At 31.6% G+C, this 27759-nt stretch overlaps 1 protein-coding gene across 1 annotated transcript; it reads left to right on the top strand.

The window, feature by feature from the left end:
- The first annotated feature begins 4329 nt into the window (after positions 1 to 4329).
- LOC103495922 (cytochrome P450 81Q32-like) lies at positions 4330 to 6503 on the top strand. Its single transcript, XM_008457601.3, has 2 exons — positions 4330 to 5264; positions 5659 to 6503. Exons 1-2 carry the CDS (start codon positions 4374 to 4376, stop codon positions 6277 to 6279), a joined length of 1512 nt encoding a protein of 503 aa, XP_008455823.2. The 5' UTR covers positions 4330 to 4373; the 3' UTR covers positions 6280 to 6503.
- The last annotated feature ends 21256 nt before the right edge of the window (positions 6504 to 27759 follow it).

Genomic DNA, 27759 nt, shown 5'->3' with positions numbered 1-27759 from the left:
GCTATAGTTGAGAAATTAATATTCAAGGAACCATTATTAATTTTACGAACAAACGTTTTTGTTGATTTTTGTTGCGTTAGCTTCTTAAGGGAGTCTAATTTATTAATTTGCATAAAAATATCAAAATAATGAGTAGAAACATATTGTAGAACACAAAATAGATAGATAACTATGGGTCAAACATTGCCTCATCATGTACTAAGGAAGGCGAATAATTATGGAGAGTAAAAGATTGGTTAGGGAAATTACGAAAGGCAAAATTTTGTTAAATTGTGGAATAAGTACTTTTTTAATTAGAATTTTTTTAATGACACAAAAATTATGTCGTTAATTAACGAAATGAATATTGTGTCATGAAAAATTAAATTGTGTAAATAGAATTGTGTCGAGAAATAATCCATATATTTGTTTTCAACGACACAATTTACCTCACCCCACCTTTTTTTTTATTTTTAACAACACAATGTCTTGATTAGTAATGTCATTAAAACCCGTTTTTCTAATAGTGAATAATGACCTTGGAAGGAGGGAGTGAGGTGGTAAGTTTTTGCTTAAGTTTAATAATGACTTTGGAGGGGGAGGGGAGGGGGAGGGGCTAAGGATAAGTTTATGTTTAAGTTTCAACTTGATGCAAACTAGAACATTGCATGTTAGGTTTGTAAAGATAGAATCGAAACTTACATTTGCAATACTTATATATTATGTTTATGCTTATGCTTATGCAGTCGATGTTTTTATTTATCTTTTGCATCCCTTATGGTTCTTTTATTAAGAACCTTGGTTGTATGAACCTTGCCTTATCTTGAAAAGTTCATTTGTCTGCTTATTAAGAAGGTGAAATCTGTTTCGCTTGTACTTAATGTTTATGCTTATGCTTATGCTTATGCATGTACCTAATGAATGTTGACTAAGGTTCATTTTCAACAAATTTGCAGGTAGTTGAAAATTTTGTGGACCAACAGATTGATCGAGTCCATTTATGCGTTAGTTTGATTAAATTAGGTTACACATACATGTAGTACAGTTAATTTATCTTTTGGATTATTGTAAAACCTTTACCTATAATGTAATTTACATTTTTTATTATTGATATAAAAATCTTTCTAAACATACGTTGGTAATGTTGAATCATGTATTTAATTTGTTTTACAAGAGAGAAATATATGATAAAAAAATATGTGTTGTAAATTGAAAAGTAACGATACCAAACAAGTGTCGACATATAAGCCTTTATTAAACAGAAACAGCGTTGTCAAAGTGTTCTAGACAATAATTATGTGTAATGAAACATTTAAACATGACAATATATCAATGTCGAGTTATAAATAAAGGTGACACAATTAAAGCGTTAACATAAGAGTATTAATGACAATATATTCGTGTCGAGTGATAGATAATCGCGACACATTTAAAGTGCCAATATAAGAGTATTAATGACAATATATTGGTGTTGAGTTATAGATAACAGTGACAGATTTAAAGAGTTAATGTAAAAGTAATGACAATATATTGGTGTCGAGTAATAGATAATGGAGACACATTTAAAGCGTCAATGTAAGGGTATTAATGACAATATAATGGTATGTCAAGGTATAGATAACGCGATGACACATTTAAAGCGTCAATATAAGATAATTGATGACAATATATTGGTGTCCAGATATAAATAACGATAACATATCTATTACGTCAAGGTAAAGATATTAATGATACAATCGTGGTATCATCTAAGCATATTTTACGAAACGTTTTTCGAAGTGTCGTTAAATAGCCTTTCTTGACAAGGGGCTTCAATGACGCAAAAATTGTGTCGTTCAAACTCTTTTTATGATGCAAATTTTGGGTCGTTAAGACTCAAATTTCTACGTAGATGCCTTTATCCAATATCAGTCGGAAGAAGAGTCAAGTACCCCACAAGTACAAACAGAAAGAAAGGAAAGGATGTTGTCCAGTTTTGCCAAAAAGGCAGTAGAGACTATAGGATTCACAACGAAAGATTTGGAGAATAAAAAATTTGGAACATAACGATTTAAGAATTTATGGGCAACAATGTTCGAAGGTTTAACGAACTCTGCAGATGTCAAAGCATGGTTAAATATAGTGAAAAAATATTTTGAAGTGATGAGTTGTCTAGAAGAACAGCAAGTTAGATTTGCCTCATTTTTACTTTAAAAAGAAGCTGAGAGTTACGTTGGTGGAAATCCATCAAGGTGAGACATGGAGATGTGAATACTTTATATTGGAAAACCTTTAGGCATATCTTCAAAGAAAAGTGTTTCCCTAATACTTACTGTGAGAAGAAACAAGAGGAATTTTTTAAATTAATTCAGGGTTCGATGACAATAGTAGATTATGAAAGGACGTTACTAAATTGTGAAGATATGCTAATGCAATGGTGGCTACCGAGGAAGAAAGGTGTAGGAGATTTGAAAGAGGATTACATAAAGAAAATTCGCACACCAGTGATGGTGTTAGGATTAAGATCTGATTTTTCTCAGCTAGTTGAGACGACTTTACGAGTTGAGCAGAGTCTGGAAAAGGATGGATCTAAGTGAGAGCGAATGTAAGACACTTTTTCTAGGAAATAGCGGGGGCAAGGTCATTAAAATTTTGTTCCTGGAGTATCTGGGAAGAGGGATTTTAATACCCATACTAATGGATAGCAATTACGAGAAATAAGCTCATGAAGTGCCTAAAACAAGGATAAAGAAATTTTATTTCTAAAAGACCAATTTGATCCTTGTTGATCCCTGTAATTACCTATGAGTCCTTAATTACAATTTATGCTCTAATAAACAAATTGTCTATGTTTTCACCATTAACCAAGTCTTTCTTTTGAGACAGTGAGGATGGGGTTCCATCGTTCAAGTCCCAAAGTCAACATTTAAGAAAACTACTTATCTAGTCTACTGATCATATACAAATTAGATGATCGAAGTCCATTTTGTAAAAGTACATTATCAATCCCCCATTCGATCAAATCCCTAATTTGCAGAGATAATATTGAGTCAACGACTCATGCCACTCTCATTTATGCAAATCAAACAAAAGACTTGATCATAGGTAGAAGTTCATAACTGACCTAGGAATTAAGATCGTGACACATATGATCAACTTGTGAATATTTAATATCTGCAATTTATGGATCGACAAAAGATAGATTAATTATTTTGCATTCAATTTTGTTCAAATTCTTTGTATAAATACTCCCACTCATATATATCCTAACATAAATAATTTTTATCGAATCTTTTGTAATAATTATAAAATGATTCGTATCCACAATGTTACAAAAGATATCCAACCTTTATCCATATATCGTAGAACTTTTAGATTATTACTTGAACATGATCTACCGTATGCTATTCAAGATTTCATGTCAATAAAGAGAGATTTTGATTTACTAGGTAAGTTATGTAGGATTTATCAACAACTTAGCTCAATTGATACCAGTATGAACCTGAGGATGAGAGGTCCTGCGTTGAAATTGCCCACCCTCAAATTGATTTCACAGCACGTCATTGTTGCTTCCTTTACGCACACCGCAGATTCCTGTTCTCTGTTTATCACTCGTCGCTTCTATATTGCGTCTTTGGTCAGTTCCATCAACTTTCCCATTATGTGAATTAGTACTAAGTGTGGTTCTTTTTCTTGAAAAATCTTATACACCGAATCAATATTAAGTTCCAACTATTTGCTTTAACTATGAATTCGGAGGTTGGATTCGAGAGGTTGAAGGGGTTACAGCAGATTAAGATTCTTTGGAGAAGTTTTTGGTAAGTTCTTAAAGGTTTGGGAACCCTTTTGGTTTGGGTTAATTGTGTTTCCCAAAACTAAAAGAAAATGCATCTCATTCACCACAAAAGAATAATTAAAAAAAAGGGTCAAGCTTCCTGTTGAATTGTGTCTTTTTGATCAAATATCACAATCCCATACAGACAATAAAGAACACTTTTTTCACAGGAAATTTTTTTTTAGGGAGCTTATTTAGTTGTTTTCTTTTTTAATTACATCAGTAAATTTTAACTTTGTTTAAAACTCTAGTCAAGTCTTGCTAACTACAGTAATATATATAAATTTTATAATTTTATAGTTTAACTAAGAAACGTTTTCTTTAAAAAATAAATAAATAAAAAAGTCAACCATCTCAAGTTGCAAAATCCAAAAACCCCACCACTAAACAAATAATTTCACCCTTTTTTCTTTTTTTTAAAAAAAATTTGTCTTTTCCTCCACTATGTTGTCAGCTTGAAAACTCTGAGTTCACCCAATTTCCAAGACATTATTTGAGGATTATTAAACTTCCCCAATCAATAATACCAAAGAAAGAAAGAAAATCTATATCAAACTAAAGTGCTTGAGCGATCAATCACATGGATCTTCTTTTGCTCTCTATTTCTATAATTTCTCTATTCTGTCTTCTCCTTGCCTTCAACTTCCTCCATCAACCTCATCACAAAAACCATCCACCATCTCCATCTTTTTCTCTTCCACTAATAGGTCATCTCCATCTCCTCAAACATCCTGTCCATCGAACCCTTCAGAACCTCTCCCAAAAGCATGGTCCCGTCCTCTCTCTCCGATTCGGCTCATGTCTCGCGGTAGTCGTATCCTCTTCTTCTCTTGTCCAAGAATGCTTTACAAAGAATGATGTAGTTCTTGCCAATCGCCCTTTGTTAAAGAGTGCAAAGCACTTAACATACAACTATACCAACTTAGCCATCTCACCTTACGGTGAACATTGGCGAAACCTCCGTCGAATTAGTACCCTCGAGATTCTCTCCCTAAGTCGCCTTAACCTTTTTATGGGAGTTAGAGAAGATGAAGTCAAACGTTTGTTGTGTAAATTGTGGGATGGATATTCGTTTGAAGAGTTTAAGGTCGTGGATCAGATGTTGCCTATGTTTATGGATCTTATGTTCAATATTGTTATGAGAATGATGTGTGGAAAGAAGTATTGTGGTGATGATTTGAAAGATGAGGAAAGATCCAAGAAATTTAAAGAGATGGTGAAACAAGTTTTGGCAATTAGTGGAGCAGGAAATCCAGGAGATTTTATACCCTTATGGAATTGGATTGATCCAACTCGTTATGAAAAGAGGGTAAAGAAGCTTACAAAGACATCAGATGAACTTATTCAACAATTAATTGATGAGATTAGGAATCAGAATGATGGAGAAAATACAATGATTCAGCATTTACTTGGTTTGCAGAATACTCAACCCGAAAATTATAGTGACCAAATTATCAAAGGTCTCATACAAGTATGTTTCTCTTTCTCTAATATAGAACAAATATATTATTTTCTTTATCAATTTCTTCAATATATGATTGTTTTTCTTGTTGTATCTAGCTAGTAGATAAGCACACCGTGTTCTATCTGAAAACTAGTTGTCTCTTAGGCTATTCATCTTTCAAGATTAACAGTTTTTTTTCTTAACCATAAATATATTAAATATGATTATTTGTTTAGATTATTTAATATTCTTAGATCCAAATCTTGTTGAACCATATTCCGGATTTATTGATGCAAATGCTGAAGTAAGGGTGTAAATTGATTAAATCATTGCTTATCAATATGAGATCCTCAACGATATCTATAAGAAATCAATACTAGTTTATTAAAATTATTTTATTAAAACTAGTTTATTCTTTTAGGTAATACTATTAGGAGGAATCGACACAGCAGCCGTCACATTAGAATGGGCACTATCACATCTACTCAATAATCCGGAAGTGTTGAAGAAAGCTATAGATGAGATAGATAGCTCCATTGGTCAAGAATGCTTAGTTAAGGAAGTTGATTCGTTCAGCTTGAGTTATTTGCAAGGAATAATCTCCGAGACCCTACGATTGAACCCAGCAGCTCCTCTGCTCGTGCCACATTGTGCATTTGAAGATTGCAAAATAGGAGGCTACGATGTACCACGTGACACAATCGTATTGATTAATGCTTGGACAATACATAGAGACCCAAGCCTATGGGAAGATGCCACAAGTTTCAAGCCTGAAAGACATGAAAATGCAAATGGAGTCGATGCATACAAACTATTACCATTTGGGTTGGGAAGGAGAGCTTGCCCTGGAATGGGAATGGCACAACGTGTAGTTGCCTTGACTTTGGCATCATTGATTCAATGCTTCGAGTGGCAAAGACTCGGCAATTCATTGGTGGATATGACAGAAGGTGAAGGACTCACTATGCCTAAAGCTCAACCATTGACAGCCAAGTGTAGACCTCGTCCTATCATGAAGAAAATTTTGTCAATGAAACAATAATGGGTAATTAACATTGGAAAATGATTTTTACCAATCTACATGTTAATAGATATGTGTATTTTTTTGGTCTTAGACCCATCGAAACTCTTTGTGTATTTCAGCAAAAATGTCAAACTTGATAATTTCACTCTTAGTCGTAAAATAATTGACTGGAGCAAATTCTACAACATAGAAAAATAATATTAATAAAATATTAGTCGTGCGAAAACCAAAGTTTTCCCTAACCGAGTAGTGTTCTCAGTTGTCTGACCCATATTCTGCAACATAATATCTTCGTGAAGCATATGACTGTTAAAGGAAGGGCCAATGAGGCAGTCTATTTTTCTGGATACACACCATGATGCAATATGTTTGTGTTCAATATGAATTATCATTATTCTTGTGATAGATTGAAGTGTTTTTCAATTAATAATTTTATGCTCTCCACACGACTTGCAATTTTCTCATACCTTCGCAATTATTCTTCTATTTCTTTGCAAGGCACTCAATCTTTAAAAACATCTGTGTTTATATGTTTGGTTTTCTTATATGTGTCTTAACTTTTTGTTGCACAAGTAGAAAATACTTTTTGTTGCACAAAAAGCATTTTCTATTTCCTTTTCCTACCACTTATGTTAATGACATCGACCATTTTAGAGGCCTCATTTGAATGACTCCATTTGAAGGACAATTGGCCGAAGACTTAGGTTAAGTGGCAAAGATTTCGTGAGAGATTCAATCCGGCCATATGCCAGATAATCTTGATTTAGGTCGGGTTACCATGGTAAATCACAAATCGATTGTATATTGATCTGCATTCATAGCTGATGATGCATAGTTTGAAGAAGAAGATAGGCGACTACTCTTTGAAGAGAGGTAGAGATTCCTCTTCCTCTTCCACTTCCTCTTTTAGCACTCAAGAGAGATTTTTGTTTCCTTTTTTTTTTTTTTTTTTTGAGTTAGAAACTCCCTTGAGAGGATGGAGGTTTTGTTATAATTTTATAAGCAAAACTTCAAAGTCAATGATTTGTCATCTGGCAAAAATTTAATTTGCAACAATATTTTTTTTACATCTTTTTCTAATACAGTTCTCCTTAGAATTTTTTAACTTATACTTTTGGGTTGATGAGATTTAGACAAGGAATTGATTTGACTAAAGCCTTAAAAAAAATTTGTGAATAACTTGGGTATGTGGGTCAAACCATGGTTTTGAATTTTTCATTAGCTTTGTGGTAGAATGGTTTACAAATGGGCTTGAGTTTTTTGATAAAGTAAAAACATTTGAAGTTGGGTTTTTATTAAGGATTTAATTTGGAAAATTTGAGGCAAACTCAAATTGATTTTTGAATGGGTTTGATCTTTCCTAAGTAGATTTCAAGCCCAAAAATCTAATTTTCGTTTCAAATATTTTGATTTTATGTAGAGAAACTACCGAAGCATTTATTTTTATAATGTTCATAAAAATATTGATATGTTTAAAATATTTTTCTATACTTGGAGAAAAGATTAAAACATCATCAATATAAACAATTGTAAAATCTTGAAAATTATTGAAAATATGTTTTGAAATTCTAATGGAGTATTTTTTAGCCTAAATGAGATTATATTACATTCCTATTATCCAAACAGAACATTGAAAACATTTTTATATTTATCTTTTTTAGAAATTTGAATTTGCTAAAATCCGGATTTTATATCAATTTTGGAAAATATTTTTGCATTTGCAAATCATTTGAGCAAATCTTGTTTTTGTTAGGAATTGGATATATCTAATCCATTCCAAAACTTTATTTAAATGTTTAAATTTGATTACTAACCTTGGAACTTCATGTTCCTTTTCGAGACGTTATTGACATAAAAGACGACACATGACCATGGACTCTTTGAAGGCCTTATTAGACGTTTATTAATCAGTCTTGTATTTATTTCCAGTAATGTGTTAGGAAGTTTGAATTCATTTGAATCGGCCTAGCTAGCCTTTGTTCTATTCTTTGAAATCTTTAGAATAAAGGAGATAAATTATGTACTTTTTTTTTCCAAAATGTGCTTGGTAAATTTGAACAAATTTTCTGTTTTATTTTAAATTGAATTTTTTTTATTCTATTTTTAATCGAATGATCCTTTAAATTTTCTTTAACTTTTTTTGTAATCAATTTCTTTTTTTAGACAATGAATTTGTTTTCGTTTTCATTTTATTTGTTCACTTTTTTTAAGATTGATTTCTAAAAGTTTATAAGGATAAGACTGGGGAGATGAATTCAAAAATTAGTTTTCCTCCCCAAATTTATGTTTTACAATTCTCTTTAATTATGTTATTGTTAAAGGGCATAATTGAGTAATAAATGTGTTTTGAGAATCAATCATTGTCGAAGATCTTTTACAAAAGAAAAGATGTTTTGAAACAATGTTCCTTGTTACAAACATGTACCATTGAGAGTTTAAACTTGATATTTAATCTTTTACCATTAGGCTCCAATAAAAACCTTTGTGGTTTCTTCAAAATATTTAGTGGGTATTAATCCTTCTTACATACAATTTAGTGGGTATTAAACCTAAACTCTAAATCTTCTATTTTTAGTGTAATTAAACAATATCATTTTTTAAAACTTATTCTTGAAATTAGATTCACTTTAGGATTTAGTTCATTTTAAAAAAAATTCCTAAGTCTATATCGTCTGAAGTGTTATTTTGCTTTACTTAGAAATTTTCTTTTTAAATTTCTAAAATTTCATATTTATGTTGAGAATTTTTTTTTTAAGGCAGCTGATTTCAAATTTTAAATCTTCAATAGAAACTACAAACCTTTAGAGTTTGTAAAATTTTTTTGGAAGAGTTCTTTTTTTAGAAAATATTTTTTCTTTAGAGATATTGGTTTTGAAGAAAGAGTCTCATGTTAATAAATCTCTAAGCGTTTCTAAAATATTTCTTTTTAATTCTTCATTTAAAACATGGTTAATTATTTGAAATAATAAATTCTGTTCGAAAGTTAAAACATTAATTTCATTTTCAAACACATTTACATGGGTCTTTGGAACAACTTCATGCTCTTGGACCTTCGTTTGAGGAAGATTGATCTAAAATTTATATATCTGTTTCATCTGCAATTTCTTGTAGTTGAAAGTAAAAAATGTAGGATGAATCTGAAGAATATCATTCTTCATTTATCTCATGGATTCTTTTTTGCTGACACCTATTGCCATAATGTCATTCCTTTCTGCATTTTTATATACATATGTAAAAGAGAAATATTATAGTTTCTATAAGAATATTAATTTTATTGATTTGTTGGCATAAAAAAAATTATTTACATGGATCGATAATGTTGGTTTTTACTATTTGGCATCCTAAAAAATGCACAATCTTGCAACTACTTAATAAAAATAACATTGTAAAAACATACCAAAAAACAAGGCTTTAATGTTGGTTTTAAACTAACATTATTGGGGATCTATAATGTCGGTTTTAAACCAACATTGTTGATCTCTTTAATGTCGATCTATAACCTCGTTTTAAACCAACAAGGTTTTGTCTGCAAATGCATTTTATTTTATACCTTCTTTTATTATTGTTGTTAATTTGTTCATTTTGTTTTGTTTTCTTTTATTCTTTTGCCTTTTGTTGCCTTTTTTGGTATGCATTTTGTTGTAAGTTATGTTTTGAGGACAAATGACACATATATCTACCAATCAATTCACATGGTAGGGAGTAGTTAAAAGAATACAACGATGAGTTATTAGTTGTGTTGTATGTGTTATGTTTTTTACAAACATTTATATTTAGTTTCTTTTTATTATTTATTTTTAAAAAGAGAGAATATCTTCTAAGCTTAATAGGGATATTTATTATTCCCTAAGTTGGCGATACTTTCTCTCACAAGAAGATATTTTTAGAAGATATTTGAGTTTCCTTCATCAACAAGTATATATTAACATAAAATCTTTTAAAGATCTCTTTGCTCTTCGGTTTGAAGTTCTTCCTTGCTATAAAAAAAGAGAGAACCATTCTTCAATTTATTCATTCAAGACGCTTTCAAGCTACTCTTGTTGAAGAATCTTTATTTAGGCATGCCCTTACCTTCTTAGACATTTTATGAAGATCGTTAATTAATATCTTCAAATTAAAGACGATTCAAGGTATATGATGATAAGAGATTCAAAGAAGACTTAGATAATTGAATAGGTTCAATTACATATTCAAGTGGAGCTTGATCATATTCATTAGATTCAAATTACAATTTCGGGGGAGCCTCATTATTTGTAGTAAATAGGAATTCTAAAAAGAGTACTAATCTAGGGGGAGTGTCTTCTAAATTAATGAATTGTGTTCATTAGTTATTACTCTCTAGAATCTTAATAAAATCTATGTATTCGAGCTGTTAAAGTTTTTCAAAAGTAGGTGGGTTCTCACTGAACTTGGTTATCAAAGTTACAGTATGTTCTTTTGTTTTGTGTTCCTTTAGCTATCTCTTCAGTCGTTAACTAAAGTCGTAACAGTTTAAAAGTAAAATAAATTTTACTTTTTCAATATGACATTTAAATTTTACACTACATTATTATAATTTATACTAATATGAGTATTCACAGTACAAGAATTTTTAGTTCAAATGACACTTTTTATCCCGATCCATCATTTTTCGTGGGCATAAACGTGTCTCTTCGGATGAAATTTTAATTTGTTGGCAAAGTTTTAGAAACTCATATGTTTTTTATACATGTTTATGTCGACGCAAGATTTAGACATATGGCAACGCAGAAAACGTTTGCATAAGTGTTTTTTAAAAAACCTTAATTTCTTTACTTGTCCTCCCATTTTCTCAAACTCCCTTTTTCCTACACAACCTCCCCCCTCCCCCCCCCCCCCCCCCCCCGATTTTCCCTACTCCCCACACGCCGCCATCCCTCGCAACACCCCTCCCTTGATCGTCGCAGCCCTTTGCACTGCTTCCCTCCATGATTCCCCTTGCTCACTGCACCTCCTCCCTCGATTTCCCCTGCTCGCCGCACCTTTCGCCGCTGCCCACCCCCCAAGTTTCTTCACATTGCCTCTCTGGTTTCCTATCAAGTAAGTTTTAGTTTAGTTTATTGTTTTTCTTCGATGAAAATTTAGGAGATCTACTTGTTGTCTGTTTTGAGGTTGAAAATATAGTAGATTGGAAACAAAACATTTAGTAGAGATTTAGTTGTTGTGTGTTTTGAGGTTGAAAACATAGTAAATTGGAAGCTCTCGTTTTTGTATTGAAGTGAAGAATGAACTTTTTGTGTTAATAAAACCAATAAAATGGTCTCATTTCTATCAAAATTAAACTTAAAGATAGAAAACTAGTTTGTAAAGACTATTCCATTTGATATTAAACTCTAGTTTGATACAAAGTGTTGGATTAGACACTAGTATATACAAATATTGTATATGTGAGTTGCTAAGACTATCCTGCAGTTATGGTAGTTGGTTTGGTAGATAGAAGCATTTATGCATTACATTTTCACTAGTATTATGCTCGTAGATTTAACATGAGGGGCTCTAGATGAGCAACTATTAGGCGACTTAATAGGGTAATGCGATAAAAGGTGCACTCCTATTCATGCATTTCTAGATTGGTAAAGATAAACGTTATTGCACAAGTTTTCCTCTCTATTACCCAAGTATAAGCGAAGAGAGGTTTCCTGGTAAGTCCAAGATCGAACACTGGGAATTTATGTTCCTAATTTATCCTGTTGCAAACTGAGTCATGCAGTATAAGCTTATGCAGTATAATTATGAACAGTATGCTAATTATCCTAACTATTTACACTACTGTGCTTGGCGGTGCAAGGTGAGTATGGCGAGATGGAATAATAAAATATGAGCTCATTATAAGCATGGTGAGGAAGGAAAAGTTTTTGTGACTGTACATAATAATTTGTGCTTTAATACTTCAAGGTGATAGAAAACATGTATTAACTAAGAATTAGGGCGAGCAACCTCTCAGCGCTTTTGTCATACTTGCTCGCCTTTCGAGATGCAAATACACAAAGCTAAGCTATATGATTTGTATCTGATCATCTTAAATATTCTATTAGTACTTATCCTTAATTAAGGCAGGTAATCTCTCGTGCTTTGGCCACACACAGTATCCTTTTAGTAATGTATGTAAAGGATGAGTGTGGCAATAAGATCATATATTACTAAAATCTTCTCACCACTCGCTGAGCTAAATACGGTTCTCACTTATTAGACGAACACAATCTAGCATTGCTCTTCTCTTGAATGCACAATGTTAAGATATTTGCGTTTAACTTAGCAAAACTTATAGCACATCTATTCTAATTCTCTAAGTATAAAAACCACACTTTATTACTAGTTAGCTAACCAAACAGGTTGATCATGAAAATAATAAGAAATATGGAAGAATGGAAGAAGAAATCCATTGCTTTAATAAAACTTGTTTTAGGCCTCTCGACCATGGTGTTCATCTTACAAAAGAACATAACAAAAATACAAAATAAAATACAATAGAAGATGTTACGTTGCAGAGTTTGATTTCTCATACTCTTTGGCTCTGATTTTTCCTATTAATAAGGAAGAAGATGGATGAGATGATTCTCTCTCTCTTAGCTCTCACCTAAAACTTAAGAGAAGAGAGAAGATGAAAGATGTAAGAACTTACTCTGTATAGGCCAAATGTGCACACCTTGTTCTGAAGTGAGAGGCTCTATTTAGAGACGAGAATTGATGTTGACAGAACACCATGCGCTATTAAGACCTCTAAAAATTAGTTGCAACAGTACTGCACAGATGTCCTTAAGGCGCCGTGCAGACATCCTTTCATCCTTTTTACGAATTTTCCACCAACCACCATTGCTAGCTAGTGTCTTAAATGCCTAGCTTGTACTTTTTTCGCAACAAAGCTTGAACGGGTCTTCTCACGTAAGTAAGATATTATCGAGCTTCACTCCTTTTTTGCCTAAGATCCAACGATAAGAACACTAAAATATAGTAAAACAGGGATAAGTTTTTTTATATCATGCATATCGCAGAATAATAAAATCGCCTACTTTTTCCTCTATTTTTTTCTATCTTCATGCGATAAGACTGCATTATTTTACTTAAAAGACTATAATAACTTAATAACTTGTATTTCTACAAGTTATCAATAGACATATATTTTTATGAAATATTGAGTATGGTGATCTTGTTGAATTTGAATTTCCAAGCATGATCTTGGTGTTGTTTGTTATACAATATATATGAGTTGGGTGATCTTTGGTTGATTATTTCTTTTTTGATTTGGAATTAGTAAAAATATTTTGAATGTAATTTAGGGTGTATCTTCTCTCTTCTCTTCTTCTATCTAGCAATTTTTTCAATTCATTCTCATTTTAGTAGAGAAACTATATACAAATTAGTTTCAAATAGTTCAATCATATAACTTTAGAGCTTGTAATTGGATTAGAAATGAAGGAGAATTGGACCCTAAACCCAATAACCTTACCCAACTCATATTTTTAGGCACCATTATAATGGACAATGGTGCTCAATTGTTCTTAATTATGGACAATGGGTAATAAACACTAGTACAAAACTGGACTTTAATGTCGATTGATAACCGACATTTTTTATAGTGTTATTAAAGCCCTTTAATGTCGGTTGGGCTTTGATATTAGTATAAAACCGACATTAAAGAGACCTTTAATATTGTCGGTTTAAAATCAACATTTGATAGTGTTATTAAAGCCCTTTAATGTCGGTTGGACTTTGATGTCAGTTTAAAATTGACATTAAAGAGGCAACAATGTCGGTTTAAACCGACATTATAGATTTCCAATAATGTTAGTTTAAAACCGACATTAAAGCCTTGAGTTTGGGTCCGTTTTTATAAATTTGTTTTTATTAAATTGTTGTTTTATTGTCCATTTTTATGATGCAGAATAAGCAACCATATTCTAGGTGCATGGATCAACCAAATTTATGTCTCATCCTTGCATCATTCTCCGCTTATCCTTTATCCTACTCTTCATTAACAATTACTTACGAGGATCATTTATTACCTTCTGAATCTTATGTCTTAATATTTCCCATAGTTTGTGTTTTAAGTGAATCTCCCATTTTTCTTACTCCTTTAACACAAGGATTAAGATCATCATATTGTGAATAATACTTGAATCGAACCACGGGACTCTTTTTCACATTACTGGAGGAATTTAATCAAAGTGAGCCTTCAGAATGAACCTCAAAGAATTTTCCTACAAACATGGTTAAGGTTGGGATGATGAAAGAAGATGATGTTCGAAAAAAGAAAAGGAGAAAGAAGAACGTACCTTCAAACTCATACGAAGAAGAGTAACCCGACGAACTTGAATAGCCAACAGATCAAAGGACTGGACAACGGATTGAAAGAGTTGACGATAAATCGGAGAGATCGGGGAAGGGTTTGGGTGAAAGGTGAAGAGTTTGGGTGTAATTGAAAAAAATATTTATTAAAATAATAATTATATTTATTTAACTATATTTCATGTATTTACGACAATATAAAGTGTCACGAAAAAGTAGAATTCGAAAACAATAATTTTTCCATAAAAATCATGAATTTTGACATTTATCACATTATTTTTCTTTCTCCCTAGCCCTTCAATTCGACTATGTAAGGTGTTGTGGTAGTTCAATTTTCTGAAGGGAAAGAGTACACTTTAAACTTGATAGGGATAAAAAATGAAAATTGTCCTCACTATTATTAATTTATATTCTACACATTAATAATAACATTACCTGTCAACTTGCCTTTAAAAAAATAAAATGGTGCACTCTTTATATTGATGCCGAACACATAAACATAAGTAAATAACCAAAAGATTTTGCAGTCTATTTACATATATTTGAGTTCAAACAAATTCCTAACTTCTAACTTATATATACATAATATAAATAGAGAGAGAGAGATACAAAGGGGAAGAGGTGTCATTGTGTATGTATACATATATATATATTTAGTTAGAAGAAGCTTGCTCTTCCATAATGCAAAGACATAAAATAAGTATTAGAAGAAGAAAACGGAGTTTGATTTTCTGGATGAAATAATATTGAGTTTGAATTAACAAATTCCACCAACTTAGGCAGCCAAATTCCATCTCTCACTTGCTTTAGTGATTGAGTATGTAACAGTCTCTCTCCCATGCACCATAATTCAACCTTCACAAAACCAACAGAACTTTAAAAAGCAATAAAATTAAAAAAAAATAAAAATAAAAATAAAAATAACCAAGTCAAAGAACCGCTCAATTCATCATTACTCTCTCTCTCTATCTCTTCTTTATTGATTCATTTCCAATATTTTGCATGCATCATATCCCAACACACTCACTCTCACTCACTTACTAAGACATTTGACTGAGACATCTCATGCATGCTTCATCTCTTACTTTATTTTTTCAAAACCACTTCTGACTTTGTAATTATTAGAGAGAGAACGAATATTAAAAAATATACTAATAGACACGGAATTAATTAATCACTTTTAAGCCATGCATGTATACTTTTGAACAACAGTATGCTAGATGATTTCTTTTTAATATGAAAACATTTTTCATATGATAAATACTTTGATGTATCACACCTCACTCTCTGTGTGCAGTCTAGTTACAAAATTGTGATGGGATAAATATTGTATTTTCAAAAGATATTTCTTTGAAGAACTATTCATTTGTGATTGAAAATGTTACATCTGATCCCAGTCGAAAGTTTAAAAAGATCAGGTTTAATTTCAATTTTCCCACAAATATCAATAAAATATTGATTTTAATAAATATTTTTAAAAAGATTATAACAATAAATTTAAATTAGTAAATAAATATTTAATATTTTTAAATTAATAAACGTACCTTATTATTTATATTATACTTGAATCAATAACATTTTAATGATTAATTTTTTGTTTGTAGATTTTTTTTATGATATAAAAAAAATATTGGTAATTAACCTAACATATATCAATATTGAATTCATAAATATGTGTAAGTTTGAGGAAAATATTGACATGCTAATAAAAATTTAATACAATGTGCCCAAGTATTACTATTTTCACATTATTTTCATTATTTTTATTTTTAAAAAAATAGAAAAAGCTTTTAGAGTAGGCATTTCAATGAAAAGAAAATTTTAGAGTGCACCATTGACATAAAATATATAATAATATATGATTTAAAAATAAAATTCTGAATGAATTTCAAGATCCGCCGATCCTCATATGTGATAATTATAATTGGACAATTAAATAAATATGAATATTTTTCTTTCGGGTAATAATCTTTTCTTTTTTCTTAAGTTTATTTGAAAGAAATAATGGGAAAGTTTTGCGTTTTGTTACCTCAGCTTGATTGGAGAGACCCAACTTTGTGAGCAGGTACTTCTTCACCATCAACACTGTCATCTTCTCATCCCTAAACAGTTTTTTCACCAAAATCCATAACTCAGGCTTTCCTTTACTCACTGCTTCCTCTCATCATTTGATTTCAGACCAAATTCATCCACCAAATATATTATTATTAGTATTTGTAATCCCATCAACTCTAGTTTTCCTCCTCTGGGTCAAACTTCATTATTTCTTTTAATAAAATAAAACACATTTAAAAAAAGAAACTATATACTCTCCAACTCTAGTTCTTTTGATCAGTAATGTAAAGCAGAGAAAATTGCTATGAACTATATTAATTAATAGTAACAACTTTGCTATAATGTAATATATGAGTGATTGTTCAACTTTTCATTTTTCACTATTTTTTTCATATTACTTTTTAAATTACGTGACGATATATTTTACTATTTTGGACGACTTTTAAAAGAAAAATAATGGTATTGCGCTGATTTTGAGTTAATTTTCAATAGATTCATGTGAAAATTAACTATAAATTAAATCTCAGAAGAAAATGGTCTACATTGATTTCCCTAGGAAACTTCAGGAAAATTTAAATGGATATAAAAATTAATTAGTCTTGAGTTTTGATGGATTGGTTGTTTTGTTTGTTTATGTGAAAAGAAATCATTATTTAATTTCAATCTTCTGAAGATGTGTCTTTTTAAACAAGAATACTTTACCCACTCAATACCATTTCAATCAGCATTTGAGTTAGTCAACTTATGTAGATAATTACGCTTGCATATTTAATACGTGCAAAAGATTAAACATGATTAAATTAGTCACCTTATATATATGTATGTTTGTATATATATTCTATAATATTTAAGAATTAAGAAAGAGGTTTAGAAAATAAAAACAACAATGATCAGTGCACAAGAAAACTGGGAAATTTGAAAAGTTTGTATGATTTGATAGTGTGTTTAGAATGCTGTCACTTACTTGACTCTAATGTAGGGTTTGGGTATCTGAGGCAGTGCTGCTCCTTCTCCCTTCCTACCACATTTCAAATTCAAATTATATAATAATTACAACAATCTTACATTGACCTAAAAAAAACTTCATAATACACCAAAATAAAGAAGTAAGAAGTTTAATCAAACTGTTGTATATAACAAAAAGAACTTTACAATTGATTTTTAAAAGAAAATCAAAGCTTTTCTTTTGAAGATGATAGATTAAGAAAAAAGAAAGAAGAAGAAAGGAGTTTATAAGTTTGGACCTGTTGGGTGAAGAGAGTAGTGAGAACCACAAACCAGCAGAGTTGGTGGTTGAAGAATAATCACTACGGAAGTGCTTTTTGTTGCTTTGATGTTGAAGCATAAAATCCCTTATTCCCATATTATAATAATTACGTTTATTATTAGGCCCTATTTGAAGCCTCAAATCCAAATTAACATACTCACTTTCCTCATGAGAAGTGGTTCCACAAACAACTAATTTCTCTTGGTAGAGTCTTGATCTTTTTTCATCTTCTTTTTCTTCTTTTTGTTGATGTTCCTTCTCTGTGGATCTCAATCCTAAACTCAACTCTAGCCACTCTTGAGTAGAAGAGGAACCCATTTTTGGCAGAGCTATCCAAATGTATTTATGGAAAGCTCAAATATATATAAGGGAAAACAAACATAATGGAATGGGGATATCTATAATATCCTTTCATTTTAGGGTTTGTTTTGAGAACTACAATGGACCCACTCACCTCCTGCATCTCAAAACACCACTTTCTCTCTATAATACAATACGCATTTCTATATATAAAATTAATTAGGTGTAATCATTAGTGATTTTGTTTTATTCGTATTCTAAGATTTTTATAAGAATAAAATTTAAATTTAAATTAAATATTTCGAAATATATTTTTATCATACAGTATAAATATTTTATCTAACTTTATCATTTTTATCAATTTTTCCTTCTTTGTAGGCACAAGTGTAGAGATATCTTCGTTTCCTAAAAAGAAAAGTTACACTTATATCATTTGCATATGTATTTTGACTTTATTTTGATTATTTTTATTATGTTCGAACCGTACGAAGCAAGAAGAAAGTCAACAGACGCACCCCCAGCCTCAATGGAAAGTCAATGAACAAGGCCTCTTGATCTGGGTACTCGGTATGCGGTAAAAAAGGCTTTCTGACCGTGAATGAGAGCTTTATATGGATTTCTTTCGTTGCACTCCTTGACAGTCGTTTCGCTTCGCCTTCGAGCAATATGTTAAGTGAAAGGAAGAAAAATCAGTCGAGACAGAAATTGGAATGAGAATCAGAGCTAAAGAACTTTCAGGATCTCTTGGTTGAGGCAGAGGTCCCGGTGCGAGGTAAATCAACTTTCCTTCTTTCACAGATCTAGACTTCCCATGTTCTAGCCCGATGACTTCGAAAGAAAGAGTTTCATCCGTGGTAGTTTCATTTAAGACCCCCTTTTCTGAAGAGGCCATAGGCTTACTCTTGATGATTTCAAAGCAAAGAAGAAAGAAGTACTCTTCCAAAGCCTTTTCTTTTTTTTTTGATTCGGATAGGATTTCTCTTGGCCATTTGCATATGTATTTTGACTTTATTTCTTTATATCTATAATATCCGTTTTAAGATTTTTTTTCTAATTGATACTTTTTTTTTATTTGCAACACTCTCAAACATTGCTTTTATATTTGTTTGTGAATTCACGCTCCAATTAAAATATTTACGGTTTGCGTAACAAAATAAAAAAGTCTAGAAATTTAGTAATCAAAATATTTTCATAAATTTCAGATTTATTTTGAATGGTGTGAATTATTTGTCACTTCTCTTTATTTATTTATTTATTTTTTTTTTGCTATTTATTTATCTTTCTGTTCCAGATTTCTTTGGCTTATCTTCCATTTTTTTTCTTCTAATTTTATACGTCTTCTTTTTCTTTCTTTCTTAATTTCTTCATCTTCTATCTTTCTTTTTTCATCTTCTCTTTCTTTCTTCCAGATCCTCTTCGAGAATATCAAGATCATTTAAATATCACTTTAAAATAATTTAAACAATCGGTTATCTAGTCAACACGATCGTTTAGTACAGTCAACACGATCGTTTAGGTTTGAAACTTTTTCCCATCGTTTAAAAAAGAACTACACGATCGTTTGAATATAATATAAACGATCGCATACCGTAGTTAACCGGATCGTTTAGAAACACAATTGTTTAGATTTAAAGCATTTTTTTCCATCTGTACCTACTCAATCCGATCGTTTAGGGTGGTCAACACAATCGTTTAGATTTATGAAGTATTTTTTTCATCTTTAAAAGGAAATACACGATCGTCTTGATACTACCTACATGATCGTGTATCATTTTCTACACGAGCGCAAGTGTCATGATCGTTTGAAGAAGAATTACACGTATATGTGTGGCCGATTAATCACGCATTGACTGTGGCTTTTTTGGTATTTTCTATTGTGGACTTGTGGGCTTTTTCTGTTTTTAAAATTGTTCTATACAATGTAATTATTTTGGCGGTTTGTTATATTTTTTAAAAAACCTTTGTTTAGTTTTCTTTTTTTTTTCTTTTTTTTTTTTTGTTGACATTTTCTTAGCTTTGAGAAACATTTTATTTAACACAAAAGAGAGTAAGGAAGTCATATTAGCTATAAAATATTAACAACTCCCGAAACCAACCGACTACTAATTAACCAAGATGGAAATATTATTAGATAGATAACGAAACATATTAAAATGTATAAGTTTAAGTAGCAATTATAGTATTTAATTTTAAAAACGAAATAGTCCTATCAAAATGTGCCTAAATCATTGAAATACAAACATCATATCCTATTATTCATTACAACTGATGTAGTATCAAATTAGAAAGGTTTAATGGTTAAACTTTCGTTATCTAATTTTTACACTTGAACTAAGATTGCTCGAGTAAGCTACCAACCAAGCATGACTGCTCATATATTAATGGAGTTAGTTTTAAAGTTTGAAATAAAATAGGATTGGAGAAAGACTGATATAGTCCGTCACCCATGTCTATATCTTTAATTTTTACTTGCAAAAGGAAAAGAAGTTGATAAAAAACATTTTTTTAAAGAAAAGAAAAGTTTATCACATAACTTTATCCGCAACTATGGTAGTACCATATTCCTGTAATTTCACATTATATAAATTTATCTTAGCTTTATAAAATTTTTGTGAACATAACATTAATGTCAGTAAGTCTCATCCTATACAATATGTATTAAACTTGACATAGAATAAAAAAATAAATAAAGTTTAGTTTTTTGCAACTAATGTATGGGCCAAATATTTTTGAAGAAGATAGCTAGATATATGGGCGGCTGTTTACCAAGACAAAAAGATGGGAAGAAAAGTACAATATTTAGGGAGAAAGAAGAGTAATGGGTTTGGAGAGAATTGGAAGAGGTTGCATGTGATGAAGTAAAGAGAAATGAATGTAGGATTTGGTAGTTAGATTGAAGAGAGTACACGCAAAACACTCACAGAGAAAAGAGTACGAACAAACAAAAAAAAAAAAAAAAAGTTTGGTAATTATGAAATGATAGATGTGAAAAGGAATTAGGGTATAGGAGCTCCATATATCCATAGGGAATAGCCAATGATTTGGTTTATTCTAACCTATTGCCCTCTTCATCAACAGCAAAATCTCTCTTCTTTTATTACCTTTATCTTCAAGACGTTTCTCTGTTTATTTTGATGTACGAACAAAAAAAAACAATTAATAAAAGTCAGTGAGAGAAGGAAGAGATTTGGTTAGGAAATCCCCAATTTTAAGGAAAAGAAAAAAGATTGCTCGTGAAAGGGTAAATTGAAACAAATAGAGGGCATGCAACGTCAATGTTAATACTTGGGTTGTTTCCCTCCTTTCTTTCTCTAGCTACCTTTCTAAATGGTAGGTTAAAAATCTTGTTAGGTATATTGCATCAAATGACATAAAAATTTAGAAAAAAACCAGTTTATGATATATTTTTTTAATATGAAAAGTAATTAAGAGGACTATCCACCGTTCTTTTTGTAATTTAAAAAATATAGTGATATAGGTTTTATTATTATAAATTTTTTTACTGTTTTGTAAATGTCCCATATTTTTAATCCATAAAACTTTCATAAACGTAATCATTTAAGATCTTAAATTTTGGCTTTAAGTAAAGAAAAGAAGAAGATAAATTGGAGGAAAATATACAAAAATGATTGTAATAAACATTATTGTTTATTCATGTCTCAAAAATCTGATTTGGTGACAGTATTTACTATAACACGACACACAACAACAATCTGGGATTGGATTTGAGAAGCATTGATAGATTTGCTTTTTCTAACTTCAAAGATTTTGTTTCACTAATTTATGGGATATACATTCACTATATATTTTATATTCTATTTGTGCCAACTTAGCTTAGACCTCACATTATTCTTTTTTTTTTTTTTTTTTTTTGTTATTTAGAAAATTTAAGCACCGTTACATTTGTAAATAAACACCACCAACTCTCAAAAGTTTAAAAGTATTAATTTTTAACGTAACCATTGTGCGTAGGGTGGTATTCTAAAAGTCAGCTGGTTATAGGTTTCTACGACCCTTAATGCTTGTATTCAAAAAGGAAAAAAAACACACTTGTCCTCTTATGCTACAAATAGCAAATTTATTTGGATGAGAGGAGAAGATGGCCAAACAAAAAAGAAAACTTGTACATTGATACGATGTTTACTAGTCAAATTTCAAATTTCAAAAACAATATATAATGGATATAGGTCATATTAATAATAATAGTTATATTTAAAATAAATCTAACATTCTCTCACTTGACCCATTAATATTATTAACTATATACGTTCATAGACATATAATGTGCAAATTTAGACTTTGTAATATATCATGTCAATTCAAGTAGGTCAGTGAGCTCTTTTTCCTTCAGTGTCCAGCTACCAGTTCTCAAATTGAAGGCATACAAAGGAATGGTTTCAATAATATTCCAACAATAATAATATTATTGTATGACTTAAGTCTGCGCATACAATAATATTCCAACAAATGCATAAGGAATGGTTTCCATTTGATTTTGTTCCAATTCATTTTTTGGACATTGGATGAGACTAAACTTATCTCCCTTTTGAATTGGAACTACACTTGAAGAGCATTTGTCCATCTTAAATTTCTCAACAACTTTATTACTATATGTCTTTTTAAATAATCCTAACGATCCATGTGTTTGGTTACATAATATTTCAATTCTATTCACATAGGATGTCTCACCCATATCTTTCATTTCAAATTATTTAGAAAGAAATTCTTTGGCTTGACATAACAAACCAAAGTCATTCGTAACAAGTAAGATGTCATCAACATATAGAACAAGAATTGTAAACTTATTTCCACGAATCTTTAGGTATATACGTCGATCAACGATGTTTTCTTTAAAACAAAAAGATGTAATAGTATCATTAAACTTAAGATACCATTGTCTGGAGGCTTGTTTAAGTCCATATATTGACATCTTTAACTTACACACCATATGTTCCATTCCTTCAACCATAAAACTTTCTGGTTAATCCATGAACACTTCTTGATCTAATGTCTTATTTAGAAAGGCAGTTTTCACATCCATTTGATGAAGCTCTAAATCACAATGAGCTACTAAAGCCATAATAATTCTTAGTGAGTTATTTTCCTAGATAGGAGAAGAAATTTCTTTGTAGTCAATGCAATCTTTCTGAGTATAACCTTTTGCAACAAATCAAGCCTTGTATCATTCGATATTTCCATTTGAGTCACGTTTAGTTTTAAAGACTCATTTACACCTAACACTTTTACTTCCTTGAGGCAATTCTACAAGATCCCATACTTCATTACTATTCATAGATTTTAACTCTTCTTTCATGGCATCTAACCATTTGGTAGAATTATCTTTTTTAATAGCTTGTGAAAATGAAATCAGATTATTATCAATGTTTATGTTAAATTCTAACTCATGCAAATAAACCATATAGTCATTAGAAATAGCTAATATTCTTGGTCTTACAGATCTCACTACAAGAAGTGGGGAGACTCCCGACGCACGAAAACGTCAGTGGAAGTGGGAAAGATGTCGAAAAATAAATTCCCAACATGACGTTTGCAGCATATTTTCGACGTTTTATTGTGTTAGGAAATATTTTTAATACATTTTTTATATTTTAAATATGTAATTTTTATTTTTTTTCCTGAAATATTTGCCTATAATGTTTTTCATTCGAGTCTCTATTTTCTAAAATAATCACAACTTTTTTATTAAATTAAAGAAAATTAAAAATAAATTAGTAAACTAAGAAATAAAAACACAAATTTAACAAAAAAAATTAATGTTTCATAATAGAAAGAAGTTCAAAAAATGTAACAGCGTTCATAATAGAAAAAATGTAATGTTCATAATACAAAAAAGCACAAAGAAAGTCGTACGTCTCTTAATGAGCCTCATATGCCATTCTACACTGCAGGTCTTACAATGATACAAAAGTGGCTAAGTTTAGTACATATATATTCATATCATCACCGTATATTGTCATTTCAAAAACTTAAGAATAATGGAAACATATATACATACCACAAAGCTAAGGATCATGTGGTGGTCCTTGCTGTGTTCGAGTCATGTTTTCTATTAGCTTTCGCATTCGTTTAACTTCTGAAACTAATGCTCGTGATTTCTTGTTTGCTCTTTAATCTGTTGCATAGCTTGGTCAAGCTTAGCCTGTAATTGAAGCTCTACTGTGGACTGCAGACATGACGTCGTGGAACTGCTTACACTTGTCGTCTTGTAGGTCTTCGGCTTGGATCCCTAACCAAGGCCTTTAGAGTAGTCCGGTCGTCTACCCAACACCGTCTTACATATCTCATGCCCAGAGAGTGGCCGACTACCCTCTAGGGTAGGCTGGAACTAGAGTTTTAGAATTTGATGCTGCAACAAATTTCTAAACTATCTTAATAAGTAAAAAATATATTATATATTGAAGAGGACAAATAAAAGCAGAAGTGTTGGTTTGATAACTTAAATGTGCATCCTTCGTAGCTTGGGATACAAACGTCCCATCTTAAACAAGTGTTTTTTGAAACAACTCCACACGATTGATTGGCTCCCCTCTTTGCTCAGTGAGCTCGTGTTGTCGTTGTAGAAACGACTTTGACCCACTGCAATGATTGTAAGGCTACTTCTGCCAAGCAGGCTTGTTCGTCTATGATTGCTCATGCATGAAAACAATTATATTGTTTATTTCTTGTACATATTAAAAGTTAAAATCATAATTAATCTTGACAAAAGGTTCAGTTGCTCACTTGGAATGCACGACTCATGTAGTGGTCACAGAGGAAGTGTCAATCCTCATCATGTCCTGCCAATAGGTATAGTGGGTTAGCAAAAGTCTCCTCGGGGTCGCTGTACTTTTTGAAGTGCCTGTGACAGTCGCCCCGAAACTCTTTAAAGGTGTTGAGCATCTGATGCTCAACAAACCTATTAATTGCTTGATCATTGAAATTAAGCACAAAAAATCACTACACATTACAAAAACAACACATTAGCTTGGTTAACTTAAATATGCTTTAAATGAAATCATAAATTTGTAGTGGACTTACCTGGAGGTTGCCCTTGACAACCTCGATGTATTCTCTGCCTACGTCCGCCCACTTAAGCCAGTGAACGGAAAATATCTTTCACACACACGCTTATCGCCTAGCTGAAGCGAACGGTGTGTGGGAAAATATGCTTCTCTGCACCAGGGGCAATCGTCATGGGACTCTGCCCATTGGCTATAACTTAGCACTCCAACTCTAAGAGTCGAGACTGCACACGCCTTCTAGTAGTCGAAGTCGCAGATGGTTGAGAAGACGACCCTGCTTAATAAATTATAAGAACATATAATGTGAGAAAAAACTTGTAATAATCCTAAGTTAAAATGTATACCATTATTAGACTCATCTGAATTGTCATCCACCGATGATGACCCTCTCGCAAGGTTATCTAAATCGTCTGCAAACTCGAGGAATATAGCATCCATCTCGAAGAAATTAGTACGTGGGAATGACGACATAGTGCTTGTGGACATAGAAAACAAACATTCAATAAGCAAATACGAACACATAGCTAGAATCGAAATATATTAAATATGTGGGTACGTGGTTCGTCACTATAATTCGTCGTCGTCGCTTGCTTCGCTTGCATTTGACAAGTGTTCATCCAAATCGACGAAGAAGTTGTCAGTGACATGACGCACAATCGGTCTTTCAACGATTGCGGGATCAATGTCAGTCATACACAGAGTGTCATTTTTGATGTGCTAATCCACTCGATGGCTGACAACGATTTCTAGTACATTTAGGTGCTCATTCTCAACATCGTCCACTTCTGACATGTCTCATATACGCTTATTCTGGACGACTTGCACAACTTTTCAATTACTAACATTTATTGGGTCATCTAGGTATAAAACTTGATGTGCTTGCGTTGCAAGAATTACAGGCTCTTTCGCGAACCAAAAATAGGACGTGCTAAGAGATTTATACCTTAGTTCAACGTGTATTCTTTGACTTTTGTTGACGTCTGTGTCATACCACCAACACTTAAATAGGCAGACATTTCTTTCTAATGGATATTGAACGTGCAACACTTCATCTAGAATACTATAGAAATTATTATCGTCACTTCCACTTGCATCGCTTTCACCAATGACCATTAGTCCACTGTTTTGTGTAGTGTGTCGGAAATCAAGTTCTGACGTGTAAAATCTTAGCCTACCCACGTTGCATCCATTGTAACAACGATTATACACATTCACGTTCTTAAATACGTTAGTGTATACGTGTCACACGAAAACTTGCTATATACTTGTGCTTGAAACCATTTAGGGAATCCCCGTTGATGTCTTTTATACAAATCCATAGCATTTTGAGCATATTGATGTATTAGCCTCAATTGTTTCTTGACGGGGATTATTATGAGTTTAATTTGTGTAACAACAATGTATAATAAATACTCAACAACTATACCTAAGAATTATGAAGATAAAGAATTCTTACTTGTGATACTTCGATATTTCGTCTACATTGTTGAATATGTACAATTGGAAGAGGCGTTTCTCTTCCTGTGATATAGTACGAAGAATTGACACACCTAAGGGTCGTACTTTCTGTTTGAAAATTTCAAACTCACCAATTACCTTGTCCTCAACAATGGTATCATCATTTTGCTCATCTCTTGTAAATCGAGTCTCTATACCACTTAGGTAACTCAAACAAAAGATACTCGATTTTTTCATCACATACGCTTCTGCAATTGACCCCTCAGGACATGCTTTATTTCTAACATACTGTTTTAAAGTGCCTATACTTCTTTCAATGGGATACATCCAACTGTAAAAAACCAGACCAGTAACCTTGATTTTATATGGTAAGTGAACGGCTAGGTGTACCATAATGCTGAAGAAGACAAGTGGAAATATTTTTTTCAACTTACAAAGTATGATTATGATGTCTGCTTGCAATCTGTCCAAATCACTTACTCTTATCGTTCTAGTGCACAAGTCACGAAAAAAATTATATAATTCGATAATAGCAGTGTACACGTTTAGTAAGAATGCTCGAATACCAATAGGTAACAGTCGATGTAATAAAACATGACAATTGAGCATTTTGAGTCTTGAAATTTTTCCCTCTATTTCATGCACACATCGCGATATATTGGAAACAAATCCATCGGGAAACTTAACTGATTTTAGGAACTTGCAAAGCTCGCGTGTGGCTTAACTAATCGGTTACCAACTTCTATAAGGTGTAAATCCTTTTTTATCTTCAGATCTTGTAGGTCCAACCGAGCATTTGTGGTATCCTTGGTTTTTTCTTTGATATTTAACAATGTACCAACCAAATTGTCACTAACATTTTTCTTAATGTGCATTACGTCAAGTTTGTGATGTAACAGTAGTCTCGACCAATAAGCAAGTTAAAAAAAAAAATACTTCTCTTTGTCCAATTAAGAGCTATATTTCTTTTCTTATCCTTTACTGAAGGATGTTTACTTATAACTAGAAACTCCAACTGATCTACTTGTTCTAAGATTTCATGCCCATTCATCACCACTCGAGTAGCCCTACGCTCTACCTTTCCATCGTGTA

This window comes from Cucumis melo, chromosome 11 (genome assembly GCF_025177605.1).
Source record: "Cucumis melo cultivar AY chromosome 11, USDA_Cmelo_AY_1.0, whole genome shotgun sequence".
Lineage (NCBI taxonomy): Eukaryota > Viridiplantae > Streptophyta > Magnoliopsida > Cucurbitales > Cucurbitaceae > Cucumis > Cucumis melo.
This window is presented reverse-complemented; position numbering and strand designations above follow the sequence as displayed.

Excerpts from the sequence above, each read along its gene's own strand:
- LOC103495922 (XM_008457601.3), top strand. The coding sequence starts at position 4,374 with ATGGATCTTCTTTTGCTCTCTATTTCTATAATTTCTCTATTCTGTCTT. Across the intron at positions 5,265-5,658 it reads TTATCAAAGGTCTCATACAA|GTAATACTATTAGGAGGAAT; the intron begins GTATGTTTCTCT and ends TTATTCTTTTAG.